Source organism: Panthera onca, chromosome X, assembly GCF_046562875.1.
Source record: "Panthera onca isolate mPanOnc1 chromosome X, mPanOnc1 haplotype 2, whole genome shotgun sequence".
In the NCBI taxonomy this organism is placed as follows: domain Eukaryota; kingdom Metazoa; phylum Chordata; class Mammalia; order Carnivora; family Felidae; genus Panthera; species Panthera onca.
The window spans coordinates 109224728-109237263 of NC_138357.1; the positions used below are offsets into that span (position 1 = coordinate 109224728).

Genomic DNA, 12536 nt, shown 5'->3' on the forward strand with positions numbered 1-12536 from the left:
GGTTGTGGCCTGCTCTGCAAAGATGAGCTAGGCCATTCTGATTCTCCTTTAGGAATTTGAATGGGAAGGGGTGTCTGGATGGCTGAGTCGGTTGAGCGTCCGACTTTGGCTCAGGTCATGATCTCATGATTCGTAGGTTCCAGTCCCACGTCAGGCTTTGCGCTGACCATGGAGCCTGCTCTGGATTCTCTGTCTCCCTCTCTCTCTGCCCCTCTCCTGCTTGGGCAGGCATGCACACTCTCTCTCTCTCAAAAATAAACATTAAAAAAATGAATTTGAATGGGGAAACATGGAAAGAAGCAGCAGGTGGGTTGGAACTGAGGCTGAAAGACTCTATAAGAAGTTAATGAAGGGGTATTGGGAAGGGAAGCCAATTGTCACACGTGAGCTGCCAGTTACGGGGGAGTACAGGTGAGCAGAGACTTGACCGTAGTGGAAGGATACAGAGTAAATGGGAGTGGGAGAGAAAGAGTCACGTGCAGAGAGCCAGCCAGGTGGGTGCAGAGCACTGTGGGGCCAGACACTGCACCTTGCCTACCTTTTTCCCAGTACTTTCTGTGCCGGGATAGCCTTAAAGTAGTCCTTCACCTCTTTAAAGTTTTTTAACGTTTATTTTTGAGAGAGAGACAGAGTATGAGCAGGGGAGGGGCAGAGAGAGAGAAGGAGACACAGAATCTGAAGCAGGCTCCAGGCTCCGAGCTGTCAGCACAGAGCCCGACGTGGGGCTCGAACTCACAGACCACGAGATCGTGACTTGAGCCGAAGTTGGACGCTTAACCGACTCAGCCACCCAGGTGCCCCATTCCTTCATTTCTTGAACTGGTTTGAATGAGTGTCTGTTCCTTTCAACCAGAAGAGCCAAATTAGAATACATAGCCCGCGAGTGCTGGCGTGGGGATTCTGTGGCCTCTGCTCTGTTTGTGGCCTCTGCTCCGATCACTGTACCCCTTGCTACATTACAAACGCTGCTCTGGCCCACCGTGGACCTTACCGTATCTGAAAAAGAACGAACAATGGACCCAGGGTTCCTGAAGACATGTCACTAGTCTTGGTTTGCTTTCAGAGCTGTGTGCGGGGAGGTGGGGGTTAAGAAAGTCTCAGACAACTGGGAGGTATCCAAACAAGTCTGGGGCAGAACTCCAGCTTCCAGGGCGGAAGGTGCTACAATGGGGAGAGGGAGGGGCGTGGGACAAGGATTGCTTCTTGGCAGTGCAGAGGAGGACTAGGCTCTTCCAGGACAGGAACCGGTCTTCCCCCTACTTGTATCTCCAGTTCTAAGATCGTACCTGACTTATATTTGAATGAGTGAATGAATGACTGATGAATGAGTGAATGAATAAATGAATGGCAGAAATGGGTCATGGCCCCTCTGTAAACACATGGATCAGGGGCGCCTGGGTGGCTCAGTCGGTTAAGCGACTGACTTCGGCTCAGGTCACGATCCGGCGGTCTGTGAGTTCCAGCCCCACGTCGGGCTCTGTGCTGACAGCTCAGAGCCTGGAGCCTGCTTCGGGTTCTGTGTGTGTGTCTCTCTCTCTGCCCCTCCCCCACTTATGCTCTGTCTCTCTCTGTCAAAAATAAATAAAAACATTAAAAAAAATTAAAACATATGGATCATATGGTCTCCCCAAGTTAGGGAACACCTGTGTATAGCTAAGAAGCAATTAATTCATGCGACAATGTGAGTAATGTGTACAGTGACTAGTCACCTTCAGCTTTAAAAATACCAGAGATGATACAGTGATGACCATGATGATGACATAGCTCAGAGGCTATGGACAACTCTCGATTGCATTTGCCCTGTTTACAAAAATACCACTCCCTTTGTCTTCCTCTGGAGAGAGTGAGGTTTTCATTTTAAGAGGCTGACTAAAAGATGCAGAGCCACTTCCTGGGCAGGCTTCCAAGTGACTACGTCTCTCTCTCAGCGCTCCCCAGCTCCCCAGAGCCCCAGCCCAAGCTGCCTGGGGCGGGGCCTCCAGCCGTTGGTGGCTATCGGAGCTACCACCGGGCACTTCTCTGCAGCTCGCCAGAAAGGCTGCGCTTTTAGGCCCTCCCGGGGCACGGATAACGGCTCTGGCCTTTGCACTGAAGTGACGTCAGAGTTTGTGATTGGCCAGGCCGGTGTGTGTGAAATACAGGCGATGTCTGCCACACTTCTGAGTATGGCATTTCTTCCAGCCGGGTGCCCCAGGGTGTGGGTAAGTCGAAACCCGTACAGTCTGCCCTGCGGGGTTGTGAAATGTTCACGGCCCAGCATGACTCTCCAAGGGCGTGACTTAGCAGATTTTGTAATCCTGCTGGGCCTCAGTTGCCTTTTCTGTGAACTAGAGATGCTATTATCCTATATTATAGAAGGGAAGAAGAATCTAGCCATCACAGGCTCTCGTGGGGCCCAGAAGAGAGAACCTGTCGAGAGTATCTCCCCTGGTACCTGGCACGTAGTAGACGTGAGGCACTCCCATTATTTCCGAGCATCAGTCAAAAAAAAAAAAAAAAAAAAAAAAACAAGGTTCCAGTGACAATGTCCCTGTTTTTATTTCTCACAGCAAAGTATTTCTCTGAAAGACTCAGTAGGTATGTTCTTCTTAACTGTACTTGTGTAGCCAACAGAAATAAGACTTTAGGGGAAGTTAGTGCCAAAGGAAAGTTTGTCAGACTATATTCCCTTTCTCTTTTTCCCTTCTAGACCCTGACTGCACCTGCCCCATTTGCAGATGAAACCAGCTGCCAATGCCAAGCACCCCATGAAAAACTGACCATTGCTCAGGCCCGCTTAGGAACACCAGGTGAGGCTGGACTTCTTGTTCTCCGAATGGGCCCTGTCCTGACATTTAAAGTAGCAGAGAGGCCCATCGTTATTTGAGTAGCACTCGCTTTTGATCGGAGAGTTGAATTCAGAGATTTATAGCACAGTGCAGAAAGAGGAGCATCTACACTGATAAACTAGACCAACCAGAGATACAGCACGGGTGGAGCCCCAGCTTTGCCATTTACCAGTTCGACCGCCTTGTGCAAGTCATGAGAACGGTCTTGCACCTGTGTCTTCAGGTGCAAACAGGGTCAGTGATACCTGCCTGCTTCACAAGGTTTTGAGGATGACAAGATTTGGTGAAAAACACCAGAGCAGTTTTTAAACCGTGAAGCCTTCTACAAACCTAAGCTATTATAATTATCACCGTGTTCACAAGTCTGTGTCGTCAAAAGTTTCTCCAGGTGTGCCCTAAATTAAAGAGCCGGGGCTCTGCGCTAGAAGTCTGTCCATTTGTTCACTCCTTTATACCAGAGATGGAGAGGGAAGAGATCGAAAAAGAACTATCAAGTACCATCTCTGTTTCCCGAGAGCTCAGGCATGCCTCATCTCAATGCACGTTACTGGAGTGTGCTTTGCAGATACTGTGATCTTTACAGATGGAAGATTGGTGGTAACCCGGTGTCGAACAAGTCGACGGGTGCCATTTTTCCAACAGTATTGGCTCACTTTGTATCTTTGCCACATTTCGGTAATTCTTGTAACATTTCAAACTTCTTCGTTATTTTGTTTGTTCTGGTGATCTGTGATCAGTGATTGTGACCCACTGAAGGCTCAGATGATGGTTAGCATTTTTAGTAATGAAGTGTTGTTTTTAATTTAGGCATATACATTGTTTTTTAGATACAATGCTATTACATGCTGAATAGGCTACAGCATAGTGTGAACATAACTTTTTAAAAAGTACTCTCTACACCCAACGTGCAGCTTGAACTTACAACCCTGAGACCAAGAGTCGCGTGCTCTCCCATCTGAGCCAGCCAGGTGCCCCTAAACATAACTTTTATATGCAGTGAGAAACCAAAAAATGCACTTGACTAGCTTTATTGTGATACTGGCTCTATTGCAGCGGTCTGGGACTGACCCTGCAATATCCCCGAGGTACACCCGTAGTTAAAGAGACAACTTGGTATGAAATAAAACCCCCAAATAACATGCGTGCATGTGCTCAGGGGCTCAACCTTGCCACACAGATTACTGAAAGTTTTAGGAAGGACAGATTCATTTTGCCTGGAGCAGTCAGGCAAGACCTCGTAGCTGACCTGAGCTGATTGTTGTGGGAGAAGATTGGGACAAGTTGGGCAGCAAATGGAAGGGTACTCCAGGCAAGTGGAACAGGAGTAGTGAAGGCACAGAGGTAGAGCGCTGTGTGGGAATAAATTAGTGGCGTTACAGCTGATGGGGATGGAGTGAAAAAAAAGACTAGCTGAGCAGGTCAGCCCCGGGACACTGAAGACGGCATAACTCGATGGTTTCCACTCACCATGGCAAAAACCAAACATCAAACCAAGCAAGTTAATAGAATCCATGGGACAAAGGACGGTTTGCTTAACAATAGTAATAAGAATGGGTAGTTATTAGGTGCTTACTCTTACCAAGTTCTTTGGATATATCATTGTCATTTGACCCTCACCCCTCTATGGGTTAGTACTTACAGAATTTCCCAGTTGAGGAAATGAAGGCTATAGACAAACCATGAATCTCGCACGGCCAACAAACGGCAGCGGTCCTCACTGGACGTGCCTGGGAATCACCTGGAGGGCTTACTAAACCAGATGGCTGGGCCTCGCCCCCAGAGTTTCTGATGGAGTCCCAATGGGGCGGGGCTTAAACACTTGCCTCTCTAAACAAGTTCCCAGGTGCTGCTGCTGCAGGGGGACCCACTTGAGAACCACGGGTGGGTAGTTAAGCTGGGATTTGACCTCAAACCGTGGGTGTTCCAGCTTGATCTCGGTCGTGACACTCTGCTTCCTTCGAAGAATAGCTTCAAGACAGTGAGGTGAGGAGGAGGACAAGCAAAGTTAATAAGCTTTGAGAAAGGCAAGAAGAGGCTTGGGGAGGTAGCTCAGAGCAGCTAAACCAGGGGTTCCCGGACTTACGCATGCAAACAGCCACTTGGTAAGTTTGTTCAAGAGGCAGATTTCCTGCTCACTCTCCCTTACCCTTGAATCTGGGCTGGGGCCCAGACGCCTGCATTTTTTAACTAATAGCCGGGTGGTGGTGAACTTGGTGGTCTACAGACCATACACTGAGAAATGCTGATCCAAGCAATAAATCCAAAAGCTGCCATGGAAGTCCAGGTGGTTATGAAAGGTTAAGTTAAAGGCTGAGCTTCAGGCCACAGAAGAAGAGGATGTACTTCTCTAGGAAAGGGAAGTAGAACTTGCTTTATATCTGGTAGGTGCTGTGCACTATACTCGATCTCATTGGGTCTTGGCACAAACTGGCAGGTGGGTAGTACCGCGTCCTTTCTTGAGAACTTGGAGAATGGAAAAGTAACTTGTCAAGTGTCCCAGCTGACCGGGTGGAGCTCGGATTCACCCCCAAGTCTCTTTTACCTTAAATCTGTGCTATGTTTACCATAACGGGCAGCCCGGTGGGGCACGGGCCACAGCAGACGGGGGAGCTCCGTGAAAACACAGGCTTTGCATCGGAGGGTGGAAGGTGTGTCAAACAGTCTGTGAGCTTCTGTAGTGGCAGGACTGTCTGCCTTGCTCACTGCTGTTTCGCCAGCACCTAGAGACATTCTTGTCAAATACTGTGTGCTCAGTAAATATTTTGTGAGTGACTGAGCGAAGGGATGGGAGTTTGGGACAGGAGAAGGAACTTGCCCTCTGGATATAAAATCAGAGAGTTGGGTGTGATGCTCTGAACCAGCCTCAAGCTGATTGGGTGAGACTGGGCATCTGTACATTGTCTAACTGCCAAGCAGTTTAAACCTGGAGAACCAAGCTAGGATAAGACGGTGGTGTATTTTGAAATGGCTCTGGCCCGGGCTCTGTGGAACATGGGTCACCACAGGAGGCGTGAGATGGAGCAAAGGTGAACTCTTAGTCATAGAAGAGAAATTCTCTGTTATCTCAGGTGATGACCCTGGGAGGTTATCCGAGAGGATCGGTGATGTTGATGGGCACCTGGGGACACAATTCTGTTAGAAATTCCTTTACTTAGAACGTCTCACGTCCATATTAAAATGCAATGAGACGTTAGCTCTTTGATTACCCACAAGGCACATATTAGTCTTAGATCACACTCTAATAACCACTATTTTATTAGAGTAGTGGTCCTCCTATCTGCTTAGAATCCCCTGCATTGTTAAAGCAGACTTCACCTGCAAGGTTTCTGATTCAGTCGGTCTGGGGCGGGACTCGAGAATTGGCATCTCTAACAAGTTCCCTGCTGTTGCTAATGCTGCCTGTTCTGGGACCTCACTGCAAGAACCATTGATCAAGGGTACCTGTTGGTAATGGTTGGAGAGAATGACAGGGAGATTATCCACATATAATTGTGAGAGCATTATACTGTTAGTAGAAAAGCTCAGAGAATTTTTAAAAATCTGCTGTTTGACTACTTTTTAAGAAAATAAGAAGAACATCACTGCTTTTTTGGAGTGTTTGGTAATTTTCAAGACTAGTAAGCAATTACCTTTTTGTGGTGCTGTCTTGAGCGTTCCATCAAAAAGACAAAGCAGACCCACATTTGGGGTTTATAATGTACTTCACGATTATAGCTCTAGTTGAAGTCTTTATCTCCTTCACTAGCCCTATTTGATGACTTAATACAATTGCCTACAATATGGTTCACGACCTTAGGTGTACCCAAACAGGGGTTGGCTTATACGTTCTAAAAGTCGCAATGACAAACTCTGCTCATCACCCTTTGCTCCTGGAGGACGTCTGTCAGGCCATAAGGGTGATGAAGCCACAAGAGGAGGAACACGCTAGAGCAACGGGAATTGGCACCTTTGATCTTAGCTCAGCTAGTGCGTTTGTATAACTGTGAACCTACAGGGTTTCGTACATATCCGGAGACCGTGAATCTCTCCTCTGTCTTCACACAAAGTCCAAGTGATTATTTCATAGGTCCCTTTTCAGTAGAGCTGCCTTTTTCTTCAAAGGAAATTTAGTTCTAATTGCCTATTTTCCCTCTCGAAGGGGGATTTGTATTGTTCCATTTCCATGGTGTGTAGTTTGCCAAATTAATTTTTCAAGAGCTACCTTAATGAATTTTGCCTTATTTGTGTGCACCTGTACTATAATTTACTTAATTTTTCTTTAAATATACTTTTTAAAAAATTTAAATTTAATGTATTGAGAAAGTAAACATCAATCACTGTCAGTAAATGCTGGGCTATAAGTAGAAGGAAATTAGAAAGTTTATATAAAGCTATCATAAACTTGAGAAAATATGTAACTATTAGATCTTTAAAGATTAATTTTTCTGCCACCCTTCTTACACATCAGTTGTACACAAAAACAATACTAGTTACCATAATTAGTAGATGTTTAGTACCAATCTCTCTTTTTAAAAAATTTATATTGGAATGTAGTTTTCTAGAAGGCACCATGAGTTAGAAGAAAGGGCAATGAAGTTTTGTTTGATTTTTTAAAGTGTTTATTTATTTAAAAAATCATTTAATGTTTATTTATTTTGGAGAGAGAGACAGAGAGTGAGCAGGGGAGGGGCAGACAGAGAGGGAGACACAGAATCTGAAGTAGGCTCTAGGTTCCAAGCTGTTAGCACACAGCCCGACATGGGGCTTGGACCCACAAACCACAAGATCGTGGCCTGAGCCGAAGTCAGATGCTTAACCGACTGAGCCACCCAGGCGCCCCGGTATGGTTGATATGTTTTTAAATTCTTTCCCATTCTAGGGACATGAAGTAGTATAGCACTCCAGCTTTAATTTACATTTCCCCAATAACCAGTGATATTGAAGATCTTTTCATGAGCTTATTTGCCATATACATATATATATATATATATATTTATATATATATATATTATTTGCCATATATATATATGTGTGTGTGTGTGTGTGTGAAGTGTCTGTTCAATTTTCTTGCCCTTTTTAAAATGAGGTATTTGTCTCATTATTGAGTTTTGGAAGTCCTTTTGTATTCTAGACACAAGTCTTAGATATACATTTTGCAAATATTTTCTTCCAGTGTATGACTTCCCTTTGTATTTTTGTAAAAATGTAAAGATGTGAGTTTTGAAGTAAGGCCCAATTTTATTTATTTATTTATTTATTTATTTATTTATTTAGCTTTATGGTGTCTCCTTTAGGGCCCTATTCAAGAAATTTTTGCCAAACCCATACTCACTAAGATTCTCTCTTGTTTTCTTCTAGAAGCCTCACAGCTTTAGCTCATACATTTAGGTCTATGATCCATTTGGAGTTAATTTTCATATATGGTGTGACATGTGAGGCAGGCATAGCCCCCTTAACCATTTCATTTGTGTATAAGTGCTGAATAAGTTAGAAAATTTGGAGTATAAGATCCAAGCAGTTAAAATGATGAGATTTTCCCACAGTGCTATACTGTGGTCATCATTTGCATCCCTGATTCTCAAGCACATATTCAGCATCCTTTTGGTGTTGGGTGTAGTTTATTACATTGAAATTATTTGAAACTTGGCAATCAGCCTGTGGCGTACAGGTAGGCATTTTATCAGAACATCACATTTATCTGATTGACTTTACTCTGTCAGTTCAGGATTAATAGGAATTTATTTGGAATACTTGTAAAAATTTATAATAGTCTGTGGGAAGAAAATTTATGATGCCATTGTATTTATTTTCTATGCTGCATAACATATTGCCACAGAATTAGTGGCTTAAAACAATGCAGATTGATTATGTCATAATTTCTGTGGGCTGGGAGCCTGGCTTAGCCGAGTCTTCCGCTCAGGGTCTTACAAGGTTGTATTCAAGGTGTTACCCAGGGCCCATTTCTCATCTGGAGGCTTGATGGTGATAGATCTGCTTCTGAGCTCACACGGGTTGTTTGCCTGCAATGGTAAAACTAAAGATCTAGCTTTTTGCTGGTTGTAAGCCGGAGGCCACCTTCAGCTCCTAGAGGTCACCTGCAGTTCCTTACCATGTGACCCTCTCACAACATGATAGCTGGCATCTTCAAAGCCACCAAGAGAGAGTGAGTCTGCTAGCAGTATGGAATCTTCTCTACGATAACATAATTATAGGCGTGCCATCCATCGTGTTTGCCATATTCAACTGGTTAGAAAACTTCCAGGTCCCGGTCACATTTCAAAGGGAGGAAATCACACAAAGGCATGAACACCAGGAGGCAGGGTTCCCTGGGACCCACCCTAAGGTCTCTCCACCATGGCCGTGGAATAGTTGTGTTCTCACTTGTGATCATCACAAAACCCCCAGCTTCACAGGCCAGTGGTTTCCAACATAAATGCCCTGGAGAATTCACAAGTGCCTAAAAGGATGTCCAGAAAAACCTGAAACAAAAGATTAAAACAAATAAGCATACAAACTAAAAAAAGCCACACTGTAATAAAAAAGTTATTATAGAGCATTTCAAACATACACAAAAGTAGAACAATATAATGAACCTTCGTATGTCTGTTATCTATACCTAACGCCCACCCACCAATGCTGGTCTTGCCCCCGCATGCCCGCATCCTCTGCCCCCTCTTGAATTATTTGAAACAACGTCCTAAGCTTTCTATCATTACATCCATAAGTATTTCTGTATACATGTCTTAAAAACCCAGTTTTTCAAAGCATGACCCCTATACCATTATCGCACCTAAAAAATAACAGTAATTCTTTAATATCACCAAATAAGCAGTGTTCCAATTTCCAGTTACCTTATGTCATTGTTTATTTATAGTTGTTTTGAACCCAAATCCAAATAATATCCATACGTTCGATATGTTGGAAAGTGTTTTAAATCTCTAATCTGCACATCCGCTTCCATCTTTGTCTTTTTTTTTTTTTCTTGAAGTGCTCCTTTGTTGAAGAGATTGGTTTTGGTGGGGGGTGTTTTTTTTTTTTTTTTTTCTTTTGGGCCCACATGGTTTCCCAGTCTGGAAATTGCTGACACACTACAATTTTAAAAAGTGAGCTTATTGCAAAATCAACCCCACAAATACTCTTCAAAGATTTACTAAATGGTCTTTCTCTCGGTAATTATGTCATCTTTCTTTACTTTTCTTTCCTCCCTGCTTCCTGAATTCATTTATCTTGATCACCTCTGAATCAATAACAAAAAGTTTTGCAAAACTGCCATCTGCTTTCCCCTGGGATTTATATCTTAAAACAAATTTTCCTCAATTGAATTCAAATTGAATAAGAGCATTGAAACCAAGGATCCCTCATTAGACAGTTTGTTATTTCAAAGCATTTTCTATTTACCATGGCTTATTTAGAATCCGGTATAATCCTGTGAAGGCAATTCTGTTTGTTCAAGATGGTGTATAATTGGGAATAATTGCAATTCCCTATCTGACATAAAGTCTCTTGAGTTTTTTTTATTAGAGAAATTTAATTTATTAGAAACATTGTACCATCTGAATCTATTAATGGAACATTCCTTTTAATTTATATTCCAAATTAATGAGGTTATACTACATCAAGAAATCATCACAATTTTAAATCTGTCTTACAGATCATTCAACAGAAGTTTGCATTGATGATTTCTTTTTTTTTTTTAATTTATTTTTACAACATCATTAGAATACATGTAGGTAGTTTTAAAAATCAGTAGGACTCGTAGGTTTTTTTAATAAGCCTAACAACTCAACAGTCCCTTTCCCTACCTGCCCTAACCCTGATTCTTATTTCCTTTAGACACTAAGCATTTGACAATCAACTTGCCAAAATGTGGACTTCTCTCATCTACTGTCATTGCCTTTGTTGTTTCCTCTGCCCTTGGGGAATTAAACCTTTTAATTTTTTACAATTTTTTTTGGGGGGGGGGATTGTACCTTTTTAAATCTTTCTCTGTAATTCTTGTATTTGGGAAGAAGTAGAGATAAATGTGTATATGTTCAGTTTGCCATATTTAGCTTGTAGTTTGCCATATTTTCACTTTGTAGTTCCTTTGTTGAGAGTTCAGAATGGATAAAAGTTGTCACTCAACCCCTCTCCCCACTGTGTCTCCATCTTACTTGAGGGGGTGGGTCTTTGGGCTTTCTCAGCCAAGTGTCATCCTGTAGTTTCTGGTACAGTCTCCTGGCTCCCAGGAGCTGTGATAAAGTGTGTCCCTCTTCATCATGGAATGGCTCCTCTCAGAATACCATATGCCACAGTGAGAATATCTCTTGAGGCCACTTCACTCTTGACCTTTCTCCCTCAGAGGGACTGTAGTGTTGGTCGCTGGCTGGCAACCCTGAGGACCACCCCCACATGTAACTTTTGCACCCTGATTCTTCTGTCTTTGGGGCACACGCCCTGCCCCCATCCCTTATGATGCCAGAGAGGTTAGGTAGTGACCTTTGTGCAGGGTATGCTGGTAAATGTTGAACGGTTGGCCCTCCGGAGGGAAATACACCCAGGTTTGTAGCATTTGCCAATTTCTGTGGTGTAAATACTACCCCAGCTGATTTCGGGCTGCCAAAGTGACTTGGAGTTGGGAGGAAAGATGCACACCAGTCTCTCTAAGCAGAATGAGCAGACCCCTGCACAACACTGCCTTTGGGCACAGGTCTTGGGAGCCCTCACTCAGCGCTGCCAGACTCAAGAATGAAGTAATTGCATGCACCAATAAGAGACTGATGGTACACAGACCTTGTGTTTTATCCACGTAAACTTTCTTAGAGTGCTCAACTGATGTTGGAAGAATCAGGTAACTGGGCTTCCTTACTCTGAAGTTCTGTTGATGATACTTTTTTTCTCCCACAGTTGACAGGCCTGTCAGAGTTTATGCCGATGGAATATTTGACCTCTTCCACTCAGGTCACGCAAGGGCACTTATGCAAGCAAAAACACTGTTTCCCAACAGCTACTTGTTGGTTGGAGGTAAGATTTGCTTTTTCTCTTTGTCTAGAAAATTCCTTTATAATGTGCTCCCTGAAAAGGACCCCTTTCAGAGTTCCATTATTAAAATCTCACATTGTTATCACTCCCAATTCAGCCAATACTGGCTCACTTGTTTGCTGCCTGAAATTTAAACGGATGTTTAAAAAGCCATAGGGGAAATTACTTCATGGGATTATACACCACTGATTCCCAGAGAGGGACAGACAAATAACACCATCATGTGCAACGGCTTCATGTTTTCCACTAATGCCTTTCTTCTCGTGATTGACGCATGAACCAATTTCTGTTTCTAAAATTTTCTAGAGGGCTAGGAGAAAAGCAATATTATTCTGATTTCAAAGCATAGAGAGCTGGGGCTTAAGAATGATGAAGGGTAAACAAGGTCATTGTCTGTTTCTTTTGTATGGCCCACAGGTTTTGGGATGATGTTGAGCTAATGGTTGTTGCTTACAACAACCCCAATTAATGGCATTTACATACAGTGTGTTAAAGAAATGGAGATTGATATGCCTGGGTGATCCTAGTTCACAATGAAGGAAATGAGTTAGTTCATAAGCTTCTGGAAGAAGAGTGGTTAGATGTGGATTGAAATTTCCCCCCTCCAGAATGCCTACTGATTTCAGTTTGGGTAAAAGGAATAGTGGCTGACTAGGGAGACCTGTATCTCACCTTGTAGCTTCTGGAAGCACCATATCCTTTCATTGT

The 12536-nt window shown here is 43.4% G+C and overlaps 1 protein-coding gene across 12 annotated transcripts in view; it reads left to right on the forward strand.

Moving 5' to 3' along the window:
* PCYT1B (phosphate cytidylyltransferase 1B, choline) overlaps window positions 1-12536 on the forward strand; it is a 126286-nt gene that overhangs the window by 50333 nt on the left and 63417 nt on the right. For 8 of the 12 annotated variants that reach the window (XM_081793425.1, XM_081793431.1, XM_081793432.1 and 5 more), the window contains 2 exons: window positions 2690-2789; window positions 11694-11810. In XM_081793425.1, coding sequence (XP_081649551.1) covers window positions 2690-2789; window positions 11694-11810 — 217 coding nt within the window. The remainder of the gene's footprint in view (window positions 1-2689; window positions 2790-11693; window positions 11811-12536) is intronic. The other 4 variants (XR_014136806.1, XM_081793422.1, XM_081793428.1 and 1 more) reach the window with 1 other exon arrangement.